This window comes from Chrysochloris asiatica, unplaced genomic scaffold (assembly GCF_000296735.1).
Source record: "Chrysochloris asiatica unplaced genomic scaffold, ChrAsi1.0 scaffold00306, whole genome shotgun sequence".
In the NCBI taxonomy this organism is placed as follows: Eukaryota; Metazoa; Chordata; class Mammalia; order Afrosoricida; family Chrysochloridae; genus Chrysochloris; species Chrysochloris asiatica.
In genome coordinates, this window is record NW_006408824.1 from 304,595 (window position 1) to 317,321 (window position 12,727).

The window sequence follows — 12,727 nt, forward strand, 5'->3', positions numbered from 1 at the left end:
TTGAACCTCCACCCCCACTCTCCACTCAGCCTTGGGGCAGATAGCTATCCTCCCTTTTACTATACCACCTTAGCATTTAGACAGAAAACCCAGACAAAGGTGGGTGGCAGGCACAGCCAAGCTGGACAGAAGGTGACTAAAAGACAGGAAGACATAGTTCCCTTGGCTCGATGCTGCCCATGACAACCATGGGACAGGGTTGCCTTCCCCAACAGTCTTGATGATGGGAAACTTGTGAGGACCCCACCTGGTCATAGGGCTGCCTTCCCCACCTGGCCACCCCTTTGCTGCAGCTTCCGGATTAGTTCCAGCAGGTTCATCTGCAGCGTCAGCTCCTGGGGCACAGAGAACAGAGGGGGTCCTGTGTGAGGGCCAGAGGAACCCTGGACCCCTTTGATCACAGCCTCAGACTCAGAGGCTAATGCTTCCCAAGGACTCAGGTATTGGGGCCTCAAGGGTGTCAGGAAGTGAGATGAGGCTGACTTCTGGGTGAACTGGCAGAACCAGGGCTCCACCCCACCACAGGGCCCACAGTTTCCCTGGCCCAACATGTGGAGGTTTGTTCAGAAGAGGAGTGAGTGAAGACTGGGCCAGAGTCCCTTTCTAGAATATTTCAATCCCCTCACATATACCCCAAGGTCTGGAGCCTCAGCTACCAGTAGAAAAGCCATGGATGAATTGGGTTTTTGGGGTCAGCAGAGTGCTTACCTGTGGGTTGGTGGTGACATAGAACCCAGCAACCCCCGCCTTCTCCAGAGTGCTCTGTTGGTCTGCCACTTTCCGGTCCAGTTCTAGGACAATCTTCTCATCCATTGTCCGCTGCTCCTCACGGATTCGATGTTCCACTACCTGCCATGGACAGGGTAGCTGAGGGCAGCTCTCGGGCACTCAGCCCCAGGTGGCCAGCACAGGCTACTGGCCTGCAACCTTCCTCCCTGGTTTCATCCTCTGATTACATCAGCCCTGAGACCACACATGTTGCCATTACCAACCCCTAGCCGCCTTCTCTCTTCTTAGTCACATAGAACCTAGTGAAAGGGCTGGGCAGCAGCTGGCCACCCCCACCCACTACCCTCTTGGAGGCTCTGGCCAGGTGGCCTCCAGGTGTTGACACTGACATGGCTTGAGACCTTCCTGTACTGGGTGGGACTTCTCCTCTGGGCTTTGCCTCACACACATCTCTGTGGAACACCTGCTCTCCTCCTGACAACACTTGCACACTCGTCCCCAGGCTGACCTGGCTTTCCCCAGAAGTAGCTGTGACCTCAGGGCTTGGTACGGTCAGACGGAGACAACTGGGAATCAGCTGGGGGAATGGGCCCCCTGCCTGGCTGGACCTGTCACTCCCCTCTTTTGCTTTTACCCCTGAGACCACTGGAGAGGTGGGCATGGAGGTCTGTACCTGCCATATGATGCTCCTCAGTGCCTGCTCAGTGCAAGGTCTTAGTACTCCAGGAGCCACTATCTCAGGAAGTGGGGAATCACAGACAAGCCCTCCTCTCCACCCTGTCCCATGACCAACCCCCCCCCCCCCCCCGGGAACCTGACTGCTGTCCCCTACGGTGAAGACACATGTGCTGCCTGCCCAGTCACACCCAGTGCAGCCACCCTAAGTCCCTCCACCCTGGCCCAGCATCCTTTACCTCCAGTTCGCGCTGCTGAGCTGCCTGGAGTATGGGCAGGTTGTGGGGCCGGCAGGTCTGCTGGGCTTCCTCATGCTTCTGCCTCAATGTCTGTTTGAGTACTGGGGGAGGGTGAGAACCTCTTAGCAGGCAATATGGGTGGGGGATAGACTAGGGCATGCCTCATGCCTGAGTGCCCACCTACTCCGCCAAAACCCCAGCAGCTCCCTATGAGTAGCAAGGCCACAGAGGAGGATGGGAAGTCAGGTGGGAGGCAGGTGGGCATGGCCTGTAACAGAGTACAGGTCCCCAGGGGACCTCATCCAGGGAGGGAGTCTACTAGGGTTGAGGGGAAAGGCCAGTAGCTGCAGGCCAGGTTCAGAAGCTCTAGAGGCTGGGAAGAGGCTGCAGTCTCCAGGTTTCTGGGCTCAGATGGCCTCAGGCAAACAGTTCTAGGTGTGCCCTGTCCTATCATCATTCAGGGGAACCCACTGATGTCCAGAGACCTCCATCCCAGGCAAAAGTCTGGAAAAGGAAGAGGAAAGAGGGGTCACTTGCAAGGTAGAAGGTGGTGCAGTGGCTAAGCAATGTGCTGTGGGCTGAATCTACTAGCTACTCCTCATGGGAAAGATGAGGCAGTCTGCTTCCATAAAGATTGACAGCCTTGGAAACACTATGGGGGACAGTTCTCCTCTGCCCTACAGGATTGCTATGAGTCGGCATCAACTCAGTGGCAGTGGGATGGGTGGAAAGTAGAGGTTAGTGAGGGGAAAAGAGTCTACCTCCACCCCACCATCCACAGTTTCTAGCCCCCTCACAGCAGCCAGAGCAGAAGAGTGAGCTCAGACCCTGGGTGGTCAAAGGATGGATGTTGAATGCCATGCCAGACCCGCTGGGTTCCTGACCTGAACACCTATCTAGGTGGTGAGACCCCCAACAAAGGAGACCCCATAGCCATGGGAAAAGCGAACCTCTGATAACACCATCACTCAAATGAAGAGGATGCAGCCATAATGAGCAAGACAGAGACTCTACCTCAGATGACAAAGGGATTTACAAAAATGCAAGAAAAATCCAACAGAGGCTCAGTACTGAGGAGCCTATGCTGCTTAGAAAGGAGGCTCATCAGGCAATGACCCCCTGGTCCCTACTAAACTGTCAGATACAGAGTTGTGCAGAATTGTGCAGTCTGACAGGGATGGACAAAGGAGAAACATATCAGAGGATGAAAGGAAACCACCATCAAAAACAGGATAAGGAAGATCATATGCCAGAGCCCCAGACAAACAAATGTCATGTGGCTGGATCTCTCCAGGAAGAAAGGGTCCCCAGCTGTTAGAAAACACAGAACCCACCCTCTATTCCTGGAAAGAGGCCTCCACTCACAGCTGTCCCCTGGAGGGTCTCTGCGGTCTTGCTGCTAGCCACCTTGCACGTGCTGTGTCTATAGCCCCCACTACCTTTTTCTTGGCATTCTATGTACCCACTACAGGATTTTATACTATGAAACATGTTTTAAAACAAAAGCTACCCTTAAGACACCTACATAAACAGGGACAAAAAAGAGACTCCAATTAATACTCTCAACTGCTAACCGAAAAATCAGCTGAGTGAAGGTAGCCAGATAGGGCTCAGAAAAAAGGTCTGGAAAACAATTTACTTCCAAAATATCAGAAACCAAAGACCCTATGGAACACAGTTCTACTCTGACACACATGGAGTTACCCTGAGTCATAACTGACTTGAGAGCAATTGGTACCTGGTTAATGTGTACACAGTGTAGACAATATATATGGTGTTGTTTTATACCATCGAGTTGGTTCCAACTCATAGTGGTCCTGTATAGGGTTTCTGAGAAGAGACTAATGAGATTGAACCACTGACCTTGCAGTTCAGTGTATTAACCCACAGTGCCACACCACAACTCTCTCTATGTATGTTGTTGTTGTTAAGTGCTGTCATATCAGTTCTGACCCACAGCAACACTGTATAGGGTTTCTGAGGAGCAGCTGCTTAGCTTGAACCACTGACCTTGCAGTTCAAACAGCTTTGCAGTCCAGTGCATTAACCCACAGCGCCACACCAGGACCCCCTGGGTTAATGCACTGGACTGCAAAGCCAGTTTGAACTGCAAAGTCGGTTTGAACTGCAAGGTCGGCGGTAGCTCTGGTAGCGTAGTGGTTAAGAATCGGGCTGCTAACCTCAAGGTCGGCAATTCAAAACGACCAGCTGTTCCGTGGGAGATAGATGAGGCTTTCGGCTCCCCTAAAGATTTGCAGCCTTGGAAACCCTGTGTAGGGTCACTATGAGTCAGAACTGACTCCACAGTACTTAACAACAACAACATATACATATACATACATACAGTGGGTACAACCTGGAGACAAAATGAAAGGTAATAGATAAATGTAGGGAAATTACAGCAGCTTTGCTCCATTTATCAAACCTTGCTACAAATCCAAGGTTAATTCCTAGTTTCCACTTAGTAAGCAACCAGAGGTAAGAAGACAGCTGTACCTGCTCATGGAGAAAAGGCTGAGTTCACTAATGATCTAAGAAAGCATAGAAAACAAAGAAAGCCCAGATAGCCTATCACCACCAGCTAAATCAGCTCAGAGGAAAAGGCCCACTGTCCACTGCTGTGGCCCCCAAGCCTGGCCTAAAACTTCTGAGACAAGGAGCAAAGGGTCCAGAGTTTTCAAAAACTCTCCAGTAAGAGGAAACAAAGACACTCTGGTGATGCAGTAAGTTAAATTTTGGAATGCTTAACTGAAAGGTCGGCAGTTCAAACCCACTAGCTTACTCCTTGGAAGAACGCTTCAGTGAAGATTTACAGCCTGGGAAACCCTAAGGAGCAGTTGTACTCTGTCCTATGGATTACCATTTACAGAAGAAATATCAACTATACACAAACTCTACCAGGAAATTGTAGACTTCCCAAATCATTCTGAGCCCAGCATTACCCTAATACCTAAACCAGACAAAAACAGAATGAGAAAACAAAGCTATAGATCATTATCCCTCTTAAACATATTGTCTTTGTGTGCTATTAAGTTGATTCTGACTCATCCAAACCCTATAGGATAGAGTACAACTGAACGAGTTTCCCCACATCCCTTGTGGTATGTATAGTTCTGAGTGGGATGCCCGGAGGGGTAGAGGCTCAAGAGGCTTTGGTTGACCTTGTGACTCAGAAGGGGTGAGGGTGGGGGAAAGTCTCAGGTGCCAGAGGGTACACTGAGCGAGGTTTGGATGCACAGCCGGCGAAAGAGAGCTGGTCCCAAAGGCTGTTGTTGCACAGCTCTCAACATTCATCCACTGCTTGGTGTTAGGGGGGCGGAGAGATAAAGAAGGGGAGCATCAATCAAGGGCCACTCTGGAGGCTGCACCTGGGTCTGTCCTGCCGGCTGGCTAAGCACCCTTGACGGGCCATCCTGCCTGGGAGTATGTGGGGGAGTACCGAGAAGCCAGAACCGGTTGTTTCTGGATGTGTTCTAAGCAACTAAATGACAAAACGGACAAGGCTCATTAGACACCAAAACAACATTATCAAAGACTGCACCAGGAGTGTGGTCAATTTCATGGACCTCTTCGTCTCTCATATTTCGGACATATTATCAGAGGGATGAGTCTCTGGAGAAGGACATCATAATCGATAAAGTGGATGGTCAGCCTAAAAGGGGACTGAATGGATTGGCACAGTGGTAGCAGCAATGGGCTCAAGCTTAACGGTTAAGCTTGCAGGACCGGGCTTAGTAAGTTTCATTCTGTGGTCCATGAGTCTGAACCGACTCGATGGCACCTAACAACTTCAGAGCGATGCCCAGTTAAAGGCAGACCTGCCCAGGGCGGGCTGAGCCTGTGAAGCTGCATCCCCGGGGAGTCCCTGATGTCGTCCACGTTCTGCCTGCGCACCTCGGTGGTCGTTCTGTAGCCGTAGGCGCTGGTTGTACAGGCTCTTCTCGGTGAGGTGCTGGATTTCCAGCAGCCCTTGCACAATCTCGAACACGGTGCCGTCCAAGAGCGCCAGGGCCAGGTCGCTGAGCGTAGTGTAAGACAGACGCTGCTGGAAGGAGCTATGGGCAGAAGGCACGGTAAGCGAGGCCCAGCCCGAAGGTCCTTCAGCCCGACTGCCGCCCACCCCGCCCCACCCCGCGCACCTGGGCAACTCCTTGACCAGGCTCTGCAGCGCCGATAGCAGCTGATAGTGTCGCTCCTGCTGACGGGTCCCATCCCCTGCTTCCTCGAAGTCGCCAAGATAGCGATCCATGTCGCTGAGGCCACGCCCACTACCGACGGCCACAGTGACTCGTCGCGTCCTTTACGTCATTCGGAAGCGCGGGACGTTCTGCGATTTGCCCGGCTGCTAAATCAAGGCTCGCTCCACCCCTCCGTGGAGGCGCCGCCCTTGACCTGCTGCCCGGCTTCAGAGCCATCACAGTCGGGAGAGAACTGAGAAAACAGCCAGCGTTGGTGCCGGCAGAGGGCGCAGTAGCGCCTAACCTGTGTAGGGACTGGCTCAAGAGGTGCCTGCCCTTCACTGTGGCTAGAGGTTTCTTTGTGTCTACTTGGCAGTTCCCCAAAGTAAACTTGTTAATCACTGAGCACTAGCTCAGTGGTTACAAATGACCTTGAACACCAGCTCAGAAGATTACAATGCATATCGATCCTGGGACCTTGGTTGTTTTGTCTTTCGGGGAATAATCAAGTACTCACCACATCTGTGAGAATTAAGTTCCTTGGTGTCTGTGGGGCTGGACCAAGCCCCAGGACTACTGTGGGAAGGCCTAGTAGGCCATCCCAGGTCAGGGTGACCAGGGAGTCTGGGAACACTAGCAGAGGCAAGTCAGGGAGTACCTGAGCCCAGAGGGAAGAGAAGGAGCCCCAAGCATTTTATGTCTCTAGCCTTGCCTTTCAACTATCCCATGAATTATATATCAGAATAGAGAAGACATTATACTTTATCCCAGCCTTGAGAAGGACTTTCCTAGCATTCACGGTTGTATTTTTTATAAACCACAAGAGAATCCAGAGTAGCCTGCAGGCTCATGGTGCAGGGACAGAGAAGATCCCTGCCATGGAGAAGAAGCATCATGGCAGTCTTGTCTCAGTGGGCGGACGTCCAGCTCTACCAAATATTAGGACGCGCTGGCTGTACAGAAAAATGCAAAAATGGGTAGGATCACCAGCAAAGTGATCTTTCTGAAAGAAAGAAAGTTTGTGTGACAAACCTGAGGGGATGGATCCAAGTGGCCAGGGAGGCCTGGCAGACCCCTTGGAGAAGAGGGATGTGCTTACCTCTGAGGACCCCAAGGCCACCCTAACTGAGGTTCACCCCGGGTGGTCCCTGTACACAGTAGCTCAGCTACCGGAAGGCAGTGATGGGGTCAGGCTATAAGAGAGAAGGAAGAAACGTGGCTCAGCAGGGTCTATAGAGACACCTGAGCATGTGACCAAGGCTGGCGAGTCTACATGTATCAATTCCCAAGAACCTTAGTAGTTGGAAGTAGTCATCCCTTCAGTACCTTGGGCCCCTGCCCATGAGTTGAGCCCCAAGGCAGCCTACTCCTGCTCATCCATACCTGAGCAGTCACTTACATCATCAGATTTGAAGATGGCCAATCCTTTAAGTCTTCTGGGAGGACAAGTGGGTGTTGCTAGACACCTGTGCCCAAGTCTCCAAATCACAGGACAGATTATACATACAGGACAAAGTGGCAGCTGTGAAACTACCAGGAACCACACTTCAGAAACTGGAGTCCAGATGCCCCGAGGAACAAGCTCTCTCATTGAACAAGAAACTAAGTCTACTACCAGGGAAAGCCTGCCCCTGTCACGGCCCATATCTTGCCCAGGCCTCACCTCTAGGCTTCACTGAGATGGTTCATATCCCAGATTGCTCTTAGGCCACAGTGGTGTAGTGTTGGCAGTCATCATGGAGGAGTTGTATCTCCTGCAGCACACTAAACTCCTGACATCAGATTCAAGGACAGGATGCTGACTGAGTCTGGGTGGTGGTGCTGTGTGGAGCAGGGATCCACTTTCTGGGTCTTTTCTCCATGGGGCTCTTCATTCCCTCCACTCCCATTCAAAGCCCTTCCTGTTCCTAGAGCTAAGCACCTGTGCAGTGCCTCCAAGCCCAAGGCCTCAGTCTTCATCTGTCATCAGAGAAGGTTGGGACTTTTGGCCCTTTATCCTTTGACTCCGTGTCCCATTTCTTCTAGTGCCCCAAACCTGGACCCGAATCAAGTGCAAATATGTGTGCTGCCTGCCCTTGGTTGGGCTCTGGTGGCTATTCAACATGAAGGGCTGAGGTCTGCCCTCTGCTGGGCTCCAGTGGTAATGCTACATGAGAGGCGCTAGTGATAGTTGTGGTGGTTGTGTGCTCTCAAGTCGGTTCCAACTCATAGCCACCCTGTTTCCAAGGCTGTAAATCTTTATGGGAGCAGAAACCCTCATCTTTCTTCCATGGAGTGACTGTGGTTAGTAGCCCAGCTAATCTACCAGAGCTCCTTTAAAAGATAGTAATGACCTAAAGGATTCATTCTGATGGACATTGTCTGTGTCTTCTAGGAAGGTTTGAACAACTTTCTTAAAAGGATCAAGGTGAGCAGCTTTGGCACTCACTGTGAATACTAGGGGTAGAAATTGGAGCCCCTCCTAGACACAACTTTCCCTGGCTCCATTCCTCATCCTGTTAGGAGAATTTGATGTACAGAAGGGGAGAGACATTTCACATAAAGATTGTTGCTGATAAAGTGATGTCAAGTCCGTTCTGATTCATAGTGACCCTGTCTAGGATTCCCAAGGAGCGGCTGGTGAGTTTGAACTGCTAACCTTGTGGTTCAAATCGACCTTGTGGTTCAGTGCATTATCCTGCAGCACCACAATAGGACTCCATTCATAAGGGTTGTTGTTGTTAAGTGCCATGGATTCCGTTCTGACTCATAGTGACCCTGTATAGGGTTTCCAAGGACTGGCTGGTAGGTTTAAATTGCTGACCTTGTGGCTCAAATAGACCTTGCAGTACAGTGCCTTATTCTGTTGTGGCAGGAAATGAACCCAGGTCAAGTTCCTGGTGGACCCTTTGAAACAATTCTGGGAAACTGGTGGTATAGCAACAGATAAGATAAATGGGGTTGCTTTACCTTTGATTTCTTCTTGGTGAATGGAGCAAGAGTAAATAATACATTTGAGCGACACTTTTCATTTTCAGGGAAGAGACTTATGTGATCAAAACCCTTCACCGTATTTTTTATTTGATGACCTCCCTGTTTGCCCTTTCCCTGAATTGTGAAAACTCTGCTCTGACACTTGTGGATATGTCTCTTTAAAATTTAGGTGCCTTTTCTATATCATTGTTCTAGTTGTTGTGTGTAGATGAGTTGGTTCTGACTCATAACCACCCTGTATAGGGTTTCAGAGAGCCGCTGGTGAGTTTGAACTGCTAACTTTGTGGTTAGCAAGGTTACCAGTCCAGTACGAATCCTACAGAACCACAAGCATGAAAATCTTCATGAGAATTTCTGCATATATCAATATTTCATTTTTTTGTAGCTGAATAAGTACTCTATAGTAAGAGTTATATTGCATTTTATTTATCCAGTCATCAATTGTTGGGCACTTGGGTTGTTTCTACTTTCTGGAGCTTAAGAATAATGTTGCTGTAAACATCCATGCATGAGTATTTCTGTTGCTAGATGTTGTCATTTATCTTGTATGTATACGTAGGAGTAGAAATATGGTGCTGTAGGATAAGCACTGGACTGCTAACCAAAAGGTCAAGAGTTCAAACTCAAGAGCTGCTCCTTGGAAACTCTATATAGGGTTGATATGCGTTGGAACCGACTTGATGATAGTTAACACCAACAATAGTAACCCTGGTATGGCACTGTAGGATAAGAATGTAGGATAAACTGCTAGCAGCAAGGCTTGGCAATTCAAACCCACCAGTCAATCTCAGAACGCCCAGGGCGGAGAACTTTTTTTCTGCCAAGAGCCATTTGGATATTTATAACATCATTCAAGCTATACAAATTAATCAATTAAAAAATTTGCCTGCTATACTGCAATGCCTGGAACTGTAATTGCCTTAGTAGGGCCAGAGCAAATGATTCTATGTAGTGTTATCCACCCCTGCTATACAGGGCTGCTACAAGTCAGAACCAAGTTGGTAGCAAACAACAACATGGTAACTCTGGAGTCCTAATGTGGTACTATAGGATAAGTATTGCATTGCTAACTGCAAGGTGGGAGGTTCAAACCCATCAGCTCCTACTTAAAAACACTGCACAGGGTCATTATGCATCAGAACTGAGTTGATGTCACTTAATAACAACACAACAACATGATAACTCTGGTGATGCCAAGGATTAGGTATTGAGCGCCTAACTACAAGGTCAGCAGACAAACACATGAGTTGCTCTGTGGGAGAATTATGAGGTTGTCTGTTCCCAAAAAGCTTTTTCAGTCTTGGAAACAGAAAGTCACTATGACTTAGAAATGACTCAGTGGCAGTGAGTTTGTTCTCACTATTTGAGGACCTGACAATTATTTTCAAAGAAGCTATATCATTTTTTATTGTAACTAGTAGTATATTTGGGTTCAATTTCCTCTAAAATACCCAACATCACTTGTTATTATCTGTCTCTTTGATTATAGCTATCCTAATAAAATTGCAGAATGGTTGGAATTTTGTCTGAAATTTCCTCATGGTTCTAGAACAAAGAACAGTGACTGAAACATACTACATGCTCAATGCATATGTTAAATGACTAAGTTACTAACTGAATAGCCTGTCTGTTACACAGGCATCTTATACTTTCCAATGCTGAATTGAATGTTACCCCAAAGGTATTTTAAATTCATACATCTAAACCAAAAGGTTAGGATGGGCCTAGGTGATTTGTAGTTTCCTCCTTAAGGTCTGTCTTGAGTTACTTCCTCACAATCTCCAAACGACCTCCACTGGAACAGAAATTGAACATCGACTAATTCTCCATTTCAATCTACTCATGGCTTTCAAGAAAATGTCCAAAATCCACATGGTATGTATGAGTCTTAGTCTGGGTTCTCTCAGGGAGCAGAATCAGATATATATACAGATATATGACATTATTTCATGTACTTAGGCCCATTGAAATCCATGTAACCATTTCAGTGAAAGGTCAGTTCATTTCTTTTACACATCTTCTAATCTCATGATTTGTATTAGTATATTTTCCCACACAGCACGAGCAGCCTGAAATGTGCTGCTTCCTGCTGGTATGCTTGTGTTTTATGATAAACTTCTTTGTGATATGTTTTTCAGTGTTGTCAAGATTTCCTACCTTAACTTGTGGAGCCTGCCTTCCTAGAACTCCCCAGGATCTGACACCAAGCTTGCTTGTATGCAAGAGGACATAAATTCATTCCTATCATGGCCCACCAAGAAACTAGAGATCAGGGCAACTGGATATTAGATATGAAAGGTTCCCCAGTTGGGGGGAATAGACGGGCATCCCTGTTGACAGAAGTGGTCATGTCAGCTATTAGCCACCAAGCCTAAAGCCTAGTGTAGTGCAGGCTGGGAGGCTACCATGGTCCATGTGGTGTGTTGTTAAGTTGGCCTGAGTCTTCTCCCTTAGTATATTTCCATCTGGTGAGGGGCATGCCCTCCTCAGGTGTACCTGCAGGAGCTGTTATTATTACCAATATAAAATTATTACTAGGCCCTCTATTAGTAGGGGTTACATGCTGTGGAGTCGGACCCGACTCATAACGACCCTGTACAGTGTTTCCAAGGCTGTAAATATTTATGGGAGCAGAAAGCCTCATCTTTCTCCCATGGAATCGCTGGTAGTTTCAAACTGTTGACCTTAAGGTTCATAGCCTGATTCATAACCACTACACAACCAGAGCTCCTTCTCTGTTAGTAGAGGGTACACTAAAAGTCATTACAGAAGAATGGAATAATGGGCCAAGCTTAGAAAATCAGGAAAGGCCACAGGGTGGGAGTTATATATGATACCTTTAAATATATCACACAAGTAATGGAAATTCTTTGCAAAAATAAAATCATAAAATAGAGAGCCACATGAAGGAGAAAATGAAAAACACTCCTGTATGTTCATCTAAAGGAGCTCTGGTAGCATACTGGTTATGAGTCAGGCTGCTAACCTCAAGGTCAGCAGTTTGAAACTACCAGCTGTTCCATGGAAGAAAGGTGAGGCTTTGTGCTCCTGTAAAGATTTACAGCTTCAGAAACCCTATGCCAGTCACTATGAGTCAGAACCGATTCCACAGCATACCACCACCACCACCAGGTTCATCTAGGAGACAGAAACCACAGTGTTTTAATCAGGGAAAGTTAATTTAAATAATTATTGAGTGGTGATGGAAATGTAACTAACTATAACATATAAGGAAAACTCTAAAGCAATTGTCCCAAAGGAGATTCACAAAGCAGAAAACACTTGGAAGAGCTTCTTGTCCAAGGATTGACTCTAGGCTTCACTGGAGAAGGTGTGACTGCAGCCTCCTGGGTGCAGAGAAATTCTCTGGCTTGACAAGGCCAGATCTGTCCATAGTCCCTGGACAAAAAGGAAATCCTTTCTGGGTGCAGGTGAGATGTAGCTAAAGGGCAGGTACCATTATGAACCAGTCATCTGTGGTCTGGAGTGTGTGGTAGCCTTGTTGGCAGGGCTAGGTGAGATGGTCACCTGCCAGGCTGGGCTGAAAGGTGACTTAGGGACTGTGCATTACCTTCATGTAACTAGGCAGAGCACAGCCAGGAAGAGGCAGTCATGTTTGCAGGCCCAAGAAGTGAAGGGAGCTACCCCTGGTCACATAGACTGCCAGCTGCGGTACTGGGACTTGGAAGACTGGCGATCTGAGTTTCTGGTCAACATTGGCAAGTTTCTTTCTTTCTTTTTTTCTTCAGTGCATTGCAGTAACTTCATTGAAAGGTATATCCCTTAATAACAAAACATAAAGGTAGTTTTGTTATGTTACCTCTGCTAACCTAAAATTGTTGTTGTTGTTGTTGTCAGGTGCCATCGAGTCGGAACCGACTCATAGCGACCCCATGCACAGCAGAACGAAACAATGCTCGATCCTGGGCCAAG

The 12,727-nt window shown here is 48.1% G+C and overlaps 1 protein-coding gene across 1 annotated transcript; it reads right to left on the reverse strand.

Annotated features, from left to right (window-relative positions):
* Nucleotides 1-251: 251 nt before the first annotated feature.
* LOC102813525 (protein DGCR6-like) lies at nucleotides 252-5,892 on the reverse strand. Its single transcript, XM_006874917.1, has 5 exons — nucleotides 5,783-5,892; nucleotides 5,538-5,698; nucleotides 1,644-1,744; nucleotides 709-849; nucleotides 252-335 (listed from the first exon to the last, which is right to left on the reverse strand). The coding sequence occupies exons 1-5, from the start codon at nucleotides 5,890-5,892 to the stop codon at nucleotides 252-254; spliced, it is 597 nt and encodes a 198-aa protein (XP_006874979.1).
* Nucleotides 5,893-12,727: the final 6,835 nt, after the last annotated feature.